The 17,735-nt window shown below is 40.2% G+C and overlaps 1 protein-coding gene across 4 annotated transcripts in view; it reads left to right on the top strand.

The window, feature by feature from the left end:
• The window catches only part of COL14A1 (collagen type XIV alpha 1 chain), a 129,567-nt gene that overhangs the window by 20,515 nt on the left and 91,317 nt on the right, over nucleotides 1-17,735 (top strand). For all 4 annotated transcript variants that reach the window (XM_054193311.1, XM_054193310.1, XM_054193312.1 and 1 more), the window contains exon 6: nucleotides 17,266-17,421. In XM_054193311.1, the coding sequence (XP_054049286.1) occupies nucleotides 17,266-17,421 (156 nt within the window). The remainder of the gene's footprint in view (nucleotides 1-17,265; nucleotides 17,422-17,735) is intronic.

The raw sequence follows: 17,735 nt of genomic DNA, 5'->3' as shown, positions 1-17,735 counted from the left end.
AATCCATTCCCTCTAGTCCTACCATTACCCGACATCCTAAGAAGTCCCTCACCAGCTTTCTTGTAGGTCCCCTTAAGATACTGGTAGGCCTCTATAAGGTCTCCTCGGAGCCTTCTTTTCTCCAGACTGAACAACCCCATCTCCCTCAGTCTGTCCTCATAGGAGAGGTGCTCCAGCCCTCTGAGCATCCTCATGGCCCTTCTCTGGACACATTCCAGCATGTCCATATCACTCTTGTAGCAGGGGCTCCAGAACTGGACACAGTACTCCAGGTGGGGTCTCATGAGAGTGGAGTAGAGGGGGAGAGTCACCTCCCTCGACCTGCTGGCCATGCTTCTCTTGATGCAGCCCAGGATACGATTGGCTTTCTGGGCTGCTAGTGCACACTGACGGCTCATGTTGAGCCTCTCGTCCACCAGCACCAGTCACTGCCCAGCCTATATCGGTGCTTGGGATTGCCCTGACCCAGATGGAGGACCTTGCACTTGGTCTTGTTGAACTTAATGAGGTTGGCATGGGCCCACCTCTCCAGCCTGTCAAGGTCCCTCTGGATGGCATCCCTTCCCTCCAGTGTGTCAGCCGCCCCACACAGCTTGGTGTCGTCGGCAAACTTGCTGAGGGTGCACTCTATGCCACTGTCCATGTCGCTGACGAAGATGTTAAACAAGACCGGTCCTAGCACTGATCCTTGAGGGACTCCACTCGTCACTGGCCTCCACTTGGGCGTGGACCCATTGACAGCCAGCCACTCTTTGGGTGCGGCCATCAAGCCATTTCTTTATCCACTGAATTGTCCATCCATCCATCAAAGCCATATTTTATAAGCTTGGAGACCAGGATGTCATGTGGGACAGTGTCAAAGGCTTTGCTCAGGTCCAGGTAAATGACGTCAGTTGCTCGCCCCTTGTCTATTGATGTTGTGACCTTCTCATAGAAGGCCACCAGTTTTGTCAGGCATGATTTGCCCTTGGTGAAGCCGTGGTGTTGTACCCAATCACCTCTTCTGCAGACCTCTTCTTTGATTTTTTTTTCTTCCTTATGTATTTTACATTATTAGTGATTTTATTATTTACATTATTTCTGCAATCTTTCAAAGCAAATATTTCTGAATGATTTTTTTTTTCATAGTATTTTTTCTTCCAGTGATATGCACACTATCAGATAATGAAAAAGGTGTATCATTCCTCAAAATGACATGGTACATATATCTGAGGTTTCTATTATAATAACTCTTACAGTGAAGTCACATCAGTCTTTGGATAGTGATAGAAATGAGAGGTGCAGTAAACTGGAAAAATACACAGATTTGCTTTCTTCTTCTAATACCACTATCACCTTTGATGCAAATAGGCTTTGACATTCAATCTGTAGCTGTTGAATGGCGCTATTTAAGCAGAGTAGGAAAAAATCTGCAGAGAGGTACATCAAGATAATATTCAGCAGAAGAGACTAATTATCTAATTTATTAACTTGTCTGTTTAGTTAATGTCAGATGGTTCAGTAAGTATTACTAGACAGTGTGAAATGAGTGCTATGAGGTATTTGACTAAGCCACAGGAATGAATACCTTCTGAACTTCTGCTCTGTTGGCAGTGTTTCATAGTTTTACTCACTTCATCCTGGCTAGTGGAACTGCAAATGTTGGTTTTAGTCATGACGTTTTTCTGTTTTTTTTTCATTACTTACTGAACTCCTAGGCCACGGAACTCATTAACTCTGTCTGTACGCAACCTATAATTGGCCTTACTAACAGCGTTTCCGTGAGCTTTCTGGAGGGCCCTCTAGATATTGTATTATGAGCAAGCAGAGGAAAGACATTGTGACTATGTTGTGTGGGCATTTTTCCCCAGTGCCATTCTGTGCTTCCTAAATAGTCCTTACTTTAGCCCTCACACGTTAATCTGCTTCTGCAATCTGAGGGTCAGAGCAAAGTTTATTGGAAAGTACTTGGCTCTCCCATTGTCGATATGTTTTCTTTTTTCGTCTTGTGTTAGGGATCACTGAATCCTGTAGCTCAGTAGAAGCATGCAGGGTGTCCCAGCTCCATGCCCCCAGCTCCGACCAGTAGCAAGGATGAGCATGTGGTACCAATAGGTCTGGGGTGATCAAGCACAGGGCTTGGCCAAACAAGTACTAACCAGCCATATGTGTAGATGGAACTGGCCCCTTTTATCCTTTTGTCTTTCCATTTTCCCATGCTTGTTCCTCAAACTACCTTGATCCCTCCCTTTTGTTACTTTTTGGTTCCTCCCCTAAACATATCATGTTAAATCTTGTACAATCCCCAGATACTCTTTCTTGCATCCCATGAGTCTCGTTACCCCCTAAGCAGTAACCCCCACAAGTCTGAACCATGAACAGACCATGTTATGAAGTAAGTACAAGCTTACAAGCTTGCGAGTACAAGTTATAAAAATGTGTTGCCGATTTTGGAAGATACCAACAAGATGAGACCCCTGTAATTAATATTTAGTTTGTCGGTTTATGCTGTACTTATACAAGAGGCAAACACTGAACTACTTGGCCTGCAGCTGCATAATAGGTAAAGCACAAGGTCACCAGGGAGGTATCTTGTGACTTTTGATAATTCCATGAGTATTATCTGCTGATTAGTGGTGTTGGGTATTTTTTTTAATTAAAGCTTCTGCTGTAATTAAATTGTTTCTGCTTTAATTAATTAATCCAATGCAGTACAGTATAATACCAAAGGGTTGATTGAACTAGATGCAACCAAGTTTACTACAGAACTACTAGCAGTCCAGCTATATTGTCCACTACGGCACTCTCCTTGCTGAATGTGCTAGCCTGCTCAGAACTAGCTAGTTCAAGGACTTCTACCTTATCCTCCCTTACAAAGTATAGGCATAACGGTGGCCATTAGTCTTTAGTAGCAGTTTCTTATGTGCTGCAGAATAGGGACAGATGCATTTCCTACTTTGGACATGTGGTAAGTTCTTTAAACATTGTGGAATACTTCAGTATGATAGGCTTCGTTTTGTTACATGTGTAAATTAAAGTCTGTATTAAAAAGTGTCGTGAAGTTTAAAACTATTGATTGCATTTGTCTAAGTGGAAGGCTACTGTCTACATTTCCCTAAAAGATGTATATACATCATACTGAGACTTGGGTATTTCATCTTTGCAGTGTCTGTAGGGGGTATGCAGGTGCATTACCTTGTCATGTATTGAAACAGGATGCATGTTTGCTGTCATTTAACTGCCTCGCAGCTGGGGACGTGCTCTGTGTAAGCTGTTACGTTACTTCAGGACAGCTTTTTTTTCAGTTTACTGTTGAGTTCTGTGCTTACCATCTTGACAAGGATTCTAGTAGTCTTTACCAAAAATTGCTTTTCAGCATCGTGATATGCAGTCTTTTGACCTAATTATGAATAGCTCATGTGTGGTGTATATCTGCTTGTTCTAGCATTTGCTAAACAATTAAAGGTAATATGAACATAAAAATGAATCTTTTGTCCATGCTTCTTTAGGGAGGTGGTCTCAGATCCCCGTGCCTCCCTTGAGAAGACTGGGGAAAGCTTGGATTGTGCTGCAGCATTCTGAGAACGTTTTGGACCACCGCAAAACTTTGGCAAGCATTTATAATTATGGTCCCCTCACCACGCTCTTTTGCCCTCTCTGAAGCTGCTTAGCCCTGAATAATTTTATAGACCTATTTTAGTTTTAGACTCTGTCACTTTGGCTTTGAACTCACTTGGCTTTGTTCTGCCTAACCGTAGCCCAACCAGAGGATCCACGGTGAATCCTGTCTCAGCTTTCACTAGTGAAAGCAACACCTGGCCATCTGATCTGTGCCAATACGACACCCATTTAAATGCCTGCAGCCACTCTGGTGTGTCAGTGGTTTTGCTGCTGGTCAGATCACTATCCTGTTGTTGTTCTAAAAGATCTTTGTTCTGGACTCCACCTAGAACCTGCCCAGCAGTCCTATCAGCAGGCCCCCATCCATGCTAGGTTGGCAGAGCATGGGTTTTTTTTGACAGTGACTATTTTTTAACTTGTGTAATGTGAATGATGGCTTTCCATTCTTCTTCTGTGTGACTCCTCATGGACATCATCTTCTTTCTCAACTTCAGGGTATACAAATATCTCTTTAAAAACAGGAGATGAAGGAGATTTATCAGAATATACCATTGCTTTCTTTGACATTTGAATTTAGGATACTGTATCCAACCCATGTTGGTTTCTATGCTTCTCAGAAGGTAGAATTTATTGAGAGGCATCCATTAAGTTTCCAAGCTAGTCTACAAACCCGTGAGCCACCGTGCAGAACTTTGTCCATTAGAAATTCCTTGTTAGTCACTGGAGGACTTACAGGAGGACACTGTTGCAAGGAAACTCTTGGGTAAACTCCCCCTTGCTATATGGAAAGTTTAGCTCATTGTGCTGTGTATGATCAATGCTTATTCCAGGAGTTCTTACGAATTTCTCTGGAGGACATAGCTAAGCTTTTGTGTCCTTTGACTACTACTTGAAACTTGGATTTCCTTTCGCAATGGCAATACTTTTATGGACCTGGCCAGGATCCTTCGGCAGACTTCTGCTTCCTGCCTCCCACGACTGGAAAACCTGATAGGAAGTATCAGCATTGACATGGACATAATTCTTAAATACTTTTCCTTTGCCATCATTTTGGTAGTTGCTTTAGAGAAAGCCAAGCAAGCTACACTTAGAGATTGTAGCATTTACATCTGCCATCTGTCCAAACTAAATAGCCATTAGTTTACTTGCAACTGTGTTGAAATCGTCTGAATAAGAGAGAAATATATTCTTGAGAGAAAGCAAGCTTGAAATTGAAGACTCAAAAGTGGACATGAAAGCTGGAATTGGGAAAGGTTCACTCTGAGTAGTGCATTTTGATCCTGACACAAGGAATCTCCAGTTGGAGTGAGGTCAGGGAAGGAGAGAAACAGAGAGAGAAATATTTGGGTGGGAAGGGTCTCATATTTTGCCATGTCTGATTTGGATATCTATAAATTTGTGAATATTTTATTTATTTACCTTAGCCTGGTGTGAGATCCTTCAATTTGTGTATGCCAGACAAACCTTGCTTTGTTCAGAAGATGAAAAGCTTGGCATTAGAAATTATGGCGAGTCTCCATTTTTACCCAGGGATTCCACTCATCTCCTGTCTCCTCCTTTCTGTAGGAGTAGCTGCTTTTCTTCCATCTGTAGGTATGTTAACACCATATAAATGGTCGTGGTGGTGCACTACCTCTCATACAGTGTTCCAGGCCAGGCACAAGCTGGAGATTGGACAGATTGCCTTTCTGTTAGTCACATTCTCCCTCTCTGTCCCTCTTTAGGAACTCTCCTCGAGTGCATGTGCTTCATTGAAAAGTAGACACAGTGTTGACATAGATATCTAGAGAACTTGTAGCTCAGAAAAAAAAAAAAAAAAAAGAAATGCTTTGTAGCTGCCTTTCTATTTTCTCAGAGTAGAAAAAGAGACTTTGCCTATCTAGGACCTAAACGTAAGTTTCAATTTTGTCATAAAGTGATCCAGCTGCTAATACCAGAACTACTCAGGTTCATAACCCTTGAGTTTTGTTGCACAGTAAATATGTCTAATGCTTGGCAAGTCTGAAACATTACCAACTGTCTGGGCACTTTTTTCTTTGGTAGCTTTCCCCAAGGCACTGACTTTTTTTTTTTTGCAATCTATTCTTAGTTGAAGTGAGAGACTGCTATTCACATTCCTGAACGACCAATTAGTAGAAGCTCAGCTGAATGAATAGTCTTTCATTCTCTTATGATTGCTTTTCATCTCTGAAGTCATTCGCTCTTGAGCATCCGTCCATGTGCTGGCACGGCTGGATTTGCTGGCAGCAAGAGGCTCTTACCTTAAGTCAGAATACTTCTGTTACTACCATGCTGAGACACTCCTTAACAGTTCTTCATCATCTGGCAGCATGAATGCTCTTAATCTGAAGTCTGCAGGCTTGCTCATGGCTATGTATATTCTAGGTAAATATCTCTATTATGAGTGATGACTGTCTTTGACATGAGACGCTCTCTATTCTTTGAAACTGAAGCTACATAGTAACAAGTGGAAACGCTGGGCAGTTTTTAAAATTTATGTGGCAACGTTGAAGGGACAACCAAAACTGCTTTGGGGAGATGGTAGCAGACCATCTATATATAAAAATATATTTTATATATAAGTATTATATTAATAAACACTGAAGTGCAAAACCAAGACCCACTTGTAAGAAAGCTATGCTCATAAAGGATTGATGCATTCATCAGCAAATCTATCTATCATGAATTTGCATTCCAGTTGTTTTGAATACCCTAATGAACAAGCTGCATTGCTTTGTGCTTTGGACAGCAAAATGGGAGATTAAGGTCACTGTTTTGGTCTCTCTTTTCAGGGACTGTGATCCCTGAGATGACCTTGTCCTTAACGCCACTAGAAGGTGCTGAATCTTTTGCTTTTCATCTGACTGCTGTACAAGTTCCCTTTCAATGCGGTTCCTTACATTTTGAGAGGGGAGTCTTGTTTCACAGTCTGTCTCATTCGTCTCATGCTAACACTGTTGATCAGCATCAAGCGGGAGCTTGTACTGAGGAGGGATGATTTCCGGGTCATTTCCACCCTCGCTGCATAATCTGAGGGTCTTCATGCTCTTTCTAGACTTGTTGATGCAGGATTCTTGATTCTGGGCTGTCTCATTGTCAGCACCCTTTGCCTGGTGCCCTGTGTGCTGAGTAAGCCTTGGTGTTACAACTGAGCTGTGCTCCTTGGTTAAAAAGGTGCGAGTTAGTAGCTGAAACAGAATTTACTTACCTGGCTGAGTGGTCCATGTTTCCACCTCAAAGGTGTTCTGGCCTGGCTGGTTAGCTGTGCTGGTTGTACTAGTCTGTCTGCATATAATGAGGGAGTCCTCTTTCCTTATCTGACTGCTGGGTTTCATGTGCGTGTCTTTGGCTTGGGAAGTGTTTGTTTGGCTTGTTATTCCCCAGTAAATTGAGCTGTGGTATTCTGGTGCTCAGCTCTCCTGGAATGCTCAAAGGAGCTTCTCTGGAACACCAACTTGATGCTTGAGCATATTTAGTTTCCTTGTATGCAGGAAAGTTAGCAGAATTATGGCTGCATAGTAGTGCGGACAGCTGTTTCAGCTGTTAATCTCAGCAGGGTCTTTGCTTGGGTTTGGTTTGTTTACGTGGTTAAAAATGCGTGGTAAAATTTCTGGTCTTTTGCACTGATCTTTCTAGTAAGTACGGTAAAGGAATGAGAGCTGTAAATTGTCAGCATAGGGATGGTAGCTCCTTCAAAAAGAGTAAATTGGCTGTGGTCTGTGAAATACCATTGGTATCTCATCTCTTCTCTCCCTGCCCTCAAGACCTTCCAAATTCAACATCCGAATTTAGCTCAATAATTAGAGGGCAGGGAGGTGATGTCAAACTGCGTCAGCCTTAAGAGTTTCATAATGTTCAGTGTTTTTTATGTTTGTGAAGTAGTAATAAAGCATCAGTTGCAAGGAATAACGATGTATCTGTTAGAGGTTGGTTGAGAAACATTTATGACTTCGATGGGGCAGGTCTGTTTAGCCGTACCTTAAAACCAGAAAATTACACTCAGAAGCTCGTGTTTTGTCTCAACAGAATCACAGGTCCTTTGCCAGCCTTGCAACTGTTAGTATTTTATTAATCTGGGAATAGGAAACAGATGGTGGGAGCGGAACCCTAAACCTAATCTAATAGATGTGATGATGCAACAATTATTACTTTTTGGAAAAAATTGAGCAAGAACAACTGAAAAATTATTTATTGAATATGGAACATATTTTTGGAAAAAAAATTAAAAAAGATCCTCTATTGAGCTCCATAAGACTATTTTAATAAATTTTTGTACGGTTGCCTTCACCGTGCTTTTCAGGCATCAGGGTAGTTTAACTATATGCATGCATATTGAAGTACATGGTTTTAGTTATGGGCCAGCAGTTTCAATTTGATTATGGTTATTGAAAATTTCTAAGTAGCTACTGGCCAAACTAAAGACAAACCCAGATGTCTAAGTATAGTCTGTGCCTTGTGGCAGGCCTCTCCTGTGGTTTTGACAGTTCCCATAACAGTTGTATACTCTGGATAGTAGCCAGTAATTTGTCTAGATTAATTAAAATAATTTTCTTCTGTGTGAATTTTAAATTCACTCCTACAGCTTTAGAATTTGCCATTGTTTCTGGAAGATGTTTTAAAAAATATTGTAGGCAATGTAATCATTAAAGTCTTATTACTTCCTATGCAGACCTTTTCTGCAAAATCAGATTAATATTTTTCTCGTATGTGTGCAAATTAAAGATAAAAAATTGCCTTCCTCTGTAGAGTGAAATTGTCATGAAAATCTCTGTACAAAAGTCTTAGGATAAGGTTCTGCATTAGATTTTTATGCAGTTGGATTTGGGGATAAGGCTTGTCGTTTTGTTTTAAAGCCTTTGAAACACTATAAAGAAAAGTAGCTATAAATGGCATTGAATGGAAGAAAATATTCAGTAAATTATTTTGAGATTTATTAGTCGTCCTTCTGTAGTTTAAAAATGTAACTGTCCGCCATATATGATATTGCATAACTGATGTGCCTGTGTGCATTGTTTATCTGTCTAGCTGGATGGTACTGTAAGTACAAGATCAAAGAAATAAGTGAATGGAAGAGACTGGAATCTCAGACAGAAAGAAATGTTGCAGGCTTGAAGGCATCAGTGTAACCTGCCTGAGGGGAAAAAATATGCAACATGGTTATTTAGGAATTTGTTTATGGTAGGGAATAATTACTTTAGTGGATGAGAGGAATTTGAAAGTCTGTGAACTAGAGGAAAAGAAAATCAAAGGTTATCTTAAATGCTCACTTAGGAAAAGGTATCAGTGGTGTGTTTGTTGCTGCTTAGCCCACTGATCAGTGCTTCAGTACAGCGCAGCGGAACAGACTTTTGGGATTCTTCTTTTACGTTGCTCATTGAGACATAACTAAACAACCACAAAATCAAATCCTCTGAGGAAGATTTTTTTGTTTTAATATTTGTCTGCTTTTGCTTAATAGCACATATTTTAAGAGATCAGGAATGAAATATGTGGAAACAAATTATGGTAATCCTGTTGCCAGGGTCTCTGCATTGAGTGGCAAACTGTCAGCTGCATGGCTCTGGGGGAAATGGTCAAGGGCATGGGGGTTCAGGTGGTCATCTCCTCGATCCCACTTATGAGGGGAAAGGGCTTGAGGAGAACTGGGTAGATCCTGTTGGTCAAAAACTAGTTTTGCAGCTGCTGTCAGCAACAGGTTTTAGGCTTCTGTGATGATGGGACACCCTTTGAGGCTTGATAGCTGCTTGCAAGAGATGTAATCCATCTTTGCAAATCATCTTTGCTAACAGGCTGGCCAGCCTGGTGACAGGAGCTTTAAAATAGGAATGACACGGAGGGAGATGAGAACCTGCAATCACACGAGGATTGGGATGATGGGAAAGAGCGCACCCTCAGCAAGTTTGCAGATGATACAAAACTAGGAGAAATGGTTGATCACCAGAGGGTTGTGCTGCCACTCCAAGTATCCTCAGCCAGATGGAAAAATGGGCCGAGAGGGAGGTCATGCAGTTCCACGGAGGGAAGTGCAGAGTCCTGGGAATAACCCCAGGAAACAGCAGAAGCTGGTGGCTGCCTGGATGGAAAGCAGCTTTGCAGAAAAGGCCGTGGGCATCCTGCTGGACACCAAATTGACCGTGAGCCAGCAATGTGCCCTTGTTGTAAAGAAGGCCAACAGCCTCCTGGGCTGCATTAGGAAGAAAGTTGTCAGCAGGTCAAGGGATCTGATCCTTCCCCTCTGCTCAGCCCTGGTGAGGCCACACGTGGAGTTCTGTGTCCAGTGCTGGGCTGGCTCCCCAGTAGAAGACAGACATGGACTTACTGGAGCGAGTCCAGTGAAGGGCCATGAAGATGATTAAGGGCTTGGAGATCTTTCATAAGGGGAGAGCTGAGACAGCTGGACTGTTCAGCTTGGAGGACAGCAGTTTCGAGAGATATCTTTCCAATGTGTAAAAATACACATTGGAAGGAGTAAAGAAGGCAGAGACAGACTCTTCTCAGTGGACACAAACTGAAATAACTGTAAACTCCATTTAATCAAAGAAAGCGCTTTTTTTTACTGTAAGGATGGTCAAATGCTGGAGGAGGTTACTAAGGCTGTGGAGTCTCCATCCTTGGAGACTGACTGGAGATGGCCCAGAGCAATCTGCTGCAGTTGCCTCTGCTTTGAGCAGGACAGTTTGACTACAGTCTCAAGAGGTCCCTTCTCACCTCCACTCCCCTGTGATTCTGGGAGTTGGAGATTTTTCAGAATAGGGTGTTCACTCAGACACCTCTGTGAGTTAGACAAGGGATGAATTGCTACATTTGAGAGGGCACGAGTTTCATCCCAAGTTTTGTGGATTGACACATGACATCCAAAATTACTGATGCTTCTGAAAATCACTGCATATTTATATTTATATGAGCATACATGTTGGTTACATTGTGGTAATATAATTTAGAGAAATGCTTGAAGGTAATATAGGGACTTGAATTTGAAAGTCCTCTGCACTGTAACTGTACTGCACCATCTTTTTTGCTTCTGGACGCAATGGCCACAACATCGTACGTACCTGGATCTATAATACTGAGCTGTAATGTAACAGTATTGTAGCAGTTCGCTTCAACTAATTTTTAATTAGTTCTGTGTTAATGACTTTCATAGATAATGCAGCTTGTTCTCTCAGGCAAGCTCTTTTCTGTTATTTTAAAGCTGTAACTTAGTTACAAGCTCAGGCACAGACCAGCTCTTTATCATGGTTTAGAAGGATTTATACGTGTAGCTTAATTAATGTTGAGGATTTCTGAGTGCAAATTTCGTCTGCAGCCTCATGATTAACTGCCTTCTAGATAGCCAGAGAAAACTGTCTCAGGGATTTCATACTTCATTATTAAGGGGAAAAATCACCCTTTTAAATCCTAGCATATTTTTTACATAGGAATGGTGGATAAATATGACCATATTAATAAAAAATTTTAGTTCTCTGCCTTGAAAAGTAATTTAGACTTTGAGACAGTTGTTTCATTTAAAACATTCGTGCATTCAGAGACAGAACTGAGAGCAAAAAGAAGTAGAGAATTATCACTGTAACCTGCAGAAGAGCTTCTTAGGTTTCATGTGCCTTACAGGAGGGTTGTGGACCATTTTCAGTGTAAATCGTTATGGCTAAATGGACACAGTATCTTGCGGTGTTGAAGTTTCAGGAAAGATTTCAGCAGTGTGCTTTGTCCTGTGTTGACGTGTTGCTCATTGGAAGAGAAAGTAAAGTAAATGTTTTGAACTCTCGGTTTAAATGCAGAGGGATTTGTAAACATATTTTTCTAGCTAGATACGCAGACCAAGAGAGTTTAGTGTTGCTTTTTGGGAAGCTGCTGCAAACATCAGGTGCTTTGGTACTGTCATTCAGCAATGGTCTGCCAGAAAACATCAGCACTTTCTTTCATAGTTACCTTTTATATTTATTCTGGCTGTCAAGTAAATTAAGATGTAGGAAGAAAGTTCTAAAAAGTTTTTCGAAGCTAGTGATTGCTTACTGCCGAAGTACAACTACCACTGAGTGTGTATGGAAAGGTGCATAGAAAATGGCTGTGTGCTTCCTTCTCTCACACTTGAGAATTATCGCTAGTATATGTATGCAATTAATTTGTTTTATCAGCTACTGCTTTAACCAATTTTGTGGCTTTAAATTCCAAAGGTACGCTTTAAGTAATAACATCTATTTATTTCTGTGTACTTTTTGAAAGTAGCAAAATTATTGAACTACAGCACTCACAGTCAAATGTGACACGATTAGATGGAGCAGATTTAGTAAATCTTAGTATTCCAACTCCCCTAAATAACAAATTTGTAGGCCTGCCAGTTGGGCTATATTAGTTTCCTGGAACAGAACAAGGTGCATGGGAAAGGGCTGGCTGCTTTATTTTATTTTGTTTTTTTTCTAGGGAGCAGGGACAAACTTCTAACCTCGTTGGGCTGCTCTTTCAACCTAATGATGTTCCAGCATTTGAGTCCTTCAAATTCAAGCTATGGTTGGATCTAGTTCAAAGAAAAGCAGTTATGTTGTATGCATTTGTCTGGTTCGTAGCCTGACATATGGGATGTGTTAAACTGAGGTCTAAGTGCGATGATGATATCACCAGCACAGTGCAATAATATCAATGTCAGAAGCGTGGACTAGTGAGTTGCTGAATTTTGGAGCTGAACACTGCCTCACATCTCTATTTTTTTTTAACCCTTTTTTAAAAAGAAGTGACATCTTGCTGATGTAGATTTATATTGCCCTTCTCCTCAGTGGTGCTTCTGCTCAGCTGTGGTGCTGTCAGTCACTGTGGAGGACTGACTTTTCTCTGTCATTCATGCTTTATTCACAAGGTATTTTCCATTTGCTTCTGTCATCGTGCGTCTTGCCTTCTGTGCTTTGTTACGTTCATGCTTTGAATGAGTCTTCCATTCATATTGTACTATTACTGACCCCTGCTTGAACTTTCTTCCTCTCCTTCCACATATATTTGACTTTTCCACTGTGACAGAGAGTAAGAAAGGAAAGGAAAGAAAGGAAACAACAAATTGCAGACTCAGAAAGAATTAGAGTCTTAACTTCTAGCAGAAGTGTGTGTTTTGGCTCTTGAAAATGAGAACAGAGTTTCATACCAAGGGGAGGCAAACTATCAAGTGTGTTTCTGCAAAATTTATCATAACTGTGTGCAAGTTGAACTGGTTCTTCTAAGGCATCGAGTCCTCCTGGGTGGCAGTGCCTGTATTCGCTGCTTCTCCCTTTGCCTTTCAAAAAACTTTCAAAGAGTGGTAGAACTAACTGCAAGAATCACAGAGCCACTACTCTAGTCTGAAATATCATAGTTTGTATTTGTGTCTAAGTAAGGCTCGCAGGTTTTTTTGGTCAAACTTCTGTTTTTTAACGCTGCTTAGTGATCGCATGTGTGAAAGTGTAACAGCAGGTTGAAAATACAGGCTCAGAGGAGTGGTGGGTGTTTACAGAAGTTTGCAGACCCTGCTTTGTTCTGTGCATCCCCCGTACTGCCGGAGTCCCTTGCAGTCCTAACCTGCGCTCCATTCCCTTCAAAGGGACGTCTCAAGGGTCACATTTTGCAGGCTCCAATAACTCCCAGAAATATCCCAGAAAGTTCTAGCTGGGTCTTTTTTTCAGCACTGCCATCGTTGGCTTCACTCTCAGCCAAACTCTGATGTGGGTCTTGGTAGTGCTATAGCACTTGCACATCGGAAGTGCAAGCAAATGTGTCACCTTTAATATCTGGGGGTTTGAGGGGTCAAAGGTAGGAAACGTTGTTTGGTAGATGCAAAATTCCTTCAATGCTGGTTATTTTTTGAAAGGTTTCCCTGAAACAAAGGAACTGAAATTCTTGATGATTATATAGCTGTTGGCAATACTGAAGCAGGTTTTGTGCAAATATCTTGTCCTGATACATTGCTGGTAGCCTTTAGTTGTATGCTGCTGTCTTTGGAGGTGAAATTTTGAGCCTATGCCTTCATTTGTGACATGCAGAAGTGAGCAGACCAAGCCCCTTCCTCCTCAGTTAGCTTCCTGGCAGAGTGGCAAGTTCCTTCTGTCAAATAACCCTAGGAGGATGGTAAATTTCTTACAGAAAGTCTATTAATTTTTCACTTTCTCCCCATCAAATTCCTGCTTCCATTTTAGGTAGATGCACTGAAGACACTTGCTGGTATATAAGCTCTTTTTCTGAATTTAGGATGTTTGCAATTCTGTCATTTTCTCTAACCTAAAAATCACAGGCTCTGTTATTGTTTGTTGTGGAATGCAGCACTTGAAGTAGAATAATGCTATCTATATAACATTAGGAAACTGGGCTCCTCCCTACTGTCCTGCTCTTGAAACTGGTGAGTATTGTATAATTCAAAGGAAAACGGTACCTTCTCTCTCACTACTGTTTTCTTGATGACCGAGTAAAAGGGAAATACGCACAACCTGATCACAGGTATTGAAACTTGTAGTGGGCTAAAACAGAGTTTTGGAAGCTTTTTTTATACGGAATTATATGCTGTTATCTTCCTTTAAGAAATGTTTTTGAGAAAATTGCCTATTAAAATTACGTTCAGATACTTCAAATGTTCAAAATTACCCCCAAACCCTACAGGAATTCATGACCATGTATGCTTGTATGGAAAGATTATTGAAAAAGACATTTGCTAGAACTGGTAATGGAAACTGGCTAATCTCAGTGGGGTGTGTAAATTATTTGCTACACACTGTGTCTTTTAGACTAACTTTATAAACTAGGATGATATGGTGTTTGTATTCCTATCAGGTTTTAAAGGTTTCTGTACAACATGTTATTCCGTTTAATATCTCACTGTTGTTTATTCCGTTTTAGGGAACTTTCTACAATTCTATTAAGTACAACAAGGAGAAAGCATAAGCAAATAGTGGGTGTACAGAAGTAACAAAACCTAAATATTTTATGCAGAAAAGATTCAACAAGTATCTCCTATCTACGAAGAGAACGAATCAGATTTGCACATTCTGTGACATTGCAGTACAATCTTGGATCAAACCACACATGCTATTTTAACAAAAAATAATTGAATGATACTATTTGCACTGATCTGATGATGTGGAAATAAAATATTGAAAGGAATGCCATTATTGTTTTCTTTATTCTTCGTGTTTTGCTGCACTACATGGATTTAGTAAAACCAATAAAAGGTTTTATTCACAAAGCCGTGACTACAGGATTAAAGAAGCCTTACAGGCAAAACTTGATGATATGAAACGAGTAAGACCTAGGGCACTAACTGGGTTTCACAGTAAGCATAAGATTTTAGAAGTACAGAAGGGAAATACAGCCACACCAATCCTGTTGTCCTCATTGGGTTATAGGATTAAACTGCTGGGATCATACTGAAAAGGTACATCTGTGCTACAGTACAGCTGCTTGGATGTGAATCAGGGGTCCAGTTCTATCGTTCTTACTGGTGTTGAGTAGCGTTTTACTTTGCCAATAGTTCTTTTGAAGCTTAAGAAGTTAATTATGGCCAGTGTGAGAATGGCACAATTGAACTGCATGTTAATGGGAGACAAATACTGCAAGTAATGCAGGCTGATTAACAGGAAGTTTATTTGGCAAAGATATTTAAAACACGGATTTTGCCATGACCAGTAAGTTCCTATTAAGTCACAAAACAAATTCCAGTCCCGCTGAAATCAAGGAAATTTTTCCTGTTGACTTCAGTGATACAAAGATTTGGACCTCCTTTGGATTTATCTTCCAATTTAAGATCATTTTTCTGATGCTTACTAAATGTTCCCCAGTGTTTATACATTAAAATGTGTTGCCAATTCAAATAGCGTTGTCTTGTACTGTAAAAACTAAAATAAAATATTTGTTTTGGCATCTTTGTAAGTGGAATTTTTGTCATGTGTTTAGAACTTATTCTACACTGCTGGCTGCACGTAGGAAATGTTCCCTGCTCTTCTAAAAACATTTTTAGTACATGTTTAAGACATTAACTGTAACTTTATGGACTGGGTTTCTTGCTCAGTGGATTTACACTACAGAACTAATCTAACTTTTAATTATTACCAACTGTTTGAAGTCCTTTTGCGCATCAGATTGTTTTCGCCTGGGAGACTATCAGTTTGTCTTTAATGAAAAGATTGTCATTAATAATATGGTGTTAAAGTTTTAAGTTGCTAACCATGTGATTTATTCCCTCTCTGTAACAGGAGAGCTGCTTGTGAGCTAATGTGAGCACCTTTTTGATGATTTCTCACTGAATTACTTCTTTTATTTGCTGAGCATCTCTGCTCAAGATGTTTCTAGCAATGTACCTGGTGATTCCTGTTAGTACCACCTTAGCTGTTAGTATCCTTTGTCAACCAATTTATGTAGTGGATCCTGAAAAAATAGATGCTAAAAGTTGGGCTGCAGCTTACTTCACTAATCTGTGTTCAGGGATGTAATTTTCATCCCTAAATGGGCTGTGATGCATGATACCTTTTCTACTAACATGCTTTGACTTGCCTACTTCTGTCCTTATTCCATAGTCAGTCTGGTGGGGAGTTTGCTGTTTTTATACTTCAAACATAAGCTCTTGTTTGGTATAGCTGTGTAACATCACTCATTCGTTTTCCCTCCTTACAATACGAACCCACTATTTCAGCAGCCTTACTTTTACAGTCACGCAGCCACTTCTGTGGGATGTGGCAATTCTGTCTGAGGTTATGGAAACCTCTTCCTTTCTCTTACTTCCCTTCCTGTCATTTTCTCCAACTGAAAGTGGCACTTCTGTTTAGGCTTCTCAATTGCTTAAGAATTCCTAAAAACCTTCTAGTTGGCTTATCTTGACATTTTTTCCTCTATTCCCATTTCCTCTGATTTGCCCATTGGTTAGCTAAACCGTAGCTACTAATGCGCATCTCTGCTAATTCTCATCAGGTCTTTTCTGTTGCTTTTTTAATACTCTTTTATTTTTGTATATTTTTCCATAAATCTGTTAGACTAAATCTTCATGTGGTGCTAGTTCTTATAGAGATTGTGAATTTGAATCTGAGTTGTTTGCGTTTTACCTTTACTGTATTGAGTGCCTCCGGCTTTGGTCTAATACAACATGTTCAATTGACCTTCAGTTTTACTCTAGACTCCCAGGGTGGGATTCACTTCTAACTTTAGAAGTCTACAATGGCAGCTAAAGAACTTTTTCTACAAGTTGTGGAGATGTATAGAAACACCTGCTTTTCTATGTTGACTATAAAAGGGGGCTTGATTACTGTTTTGGACGTCTGCATCTCTAGGTAGCGCTCTCTGCATTGTCTACACCTAAGGTTAAGTGTCATGGACTGTATAATGTGTATGTATATTCTTGAAAATGAAAATGAACTGCTGGTTTGGTTGTGTTACACGACAGTTAAATTTTTCTTTCTGAAGTATTGTATTTTTATAAGAAGCATTTATTTTTTTTGTGGATCTCCCAATAGGAATTTTGAACAGCTTAATGAAAAAGCTAAGTAGATAATGGCCAACTGTTCTATTACTGTATTTAGAACAAATAAGTTTAGTGATTTTGCTTATTTCTCACTTTGCCCGTGGAAGGAAGCTTGAAGTATTAAGCTTAGTGGGAGGAGGAACATTTACTGGATTACAATTTTATTATTGAATTAAAAATATTGTTTTCATTTTAATGATTTACAGGAAGCCTGTTTACCTGTAAAACTCCAGCAATTGCAGATATTGTGATACTGGTAGATGGTTCTTGGAGTATTGGCAGGTTCAACTTCAGACTTGTTCGACTGTTCCTGGAAAACCTGGTTTCTGCTTTCAATGTGGGATCTGAGAAAACAAGAGTAGGTAAGGTGCTATGTTTTTTCTTAGTATTTCTGTAGCAATGTAAAAAATTCATGATTTCAGGATAGTTAACAGCTTAATGCTACTTATTTGTGCAAGATTCATCCTCACCTGAAACTAGCACTACTGTCATAAAAGTAATGCTGCTTCAATCTTTGTAGTATTAATTCCTCACATGTTACTGTGATACTCAGCTTAAGTAAACTCTAATGCAATGTCAGTGGAAAACTAAAAAACAGTGGAAACAATCTTACTGACTTCAGTCAGCATTAGATCAGACCCTTGCAGTTTAATTTTCAGAGGAAGAATGTGCCAAT

The sequence above is a fragment of the Rissa tridactyla genome, chromosome 2, assembly GCF_028500815.1.
Source record: "Rissa tridactyla isolate bRisTri1 chromosome 2, bRisTri1.patW.cur.20221130, whole genome shotgun sequence".
In the NCBI taxonomy this organism is placed as follows: domain Eukaryota; kingdom Metazoa; phylum Chordata; class Aves; order Charadriiformes; family Laridae; genus Rissa; species Rissa tridactyla.
Note: the sequence above shows the minus strand (reverse complement) of the source record. Positions and strands in the feature narration are given on the sequence as shown.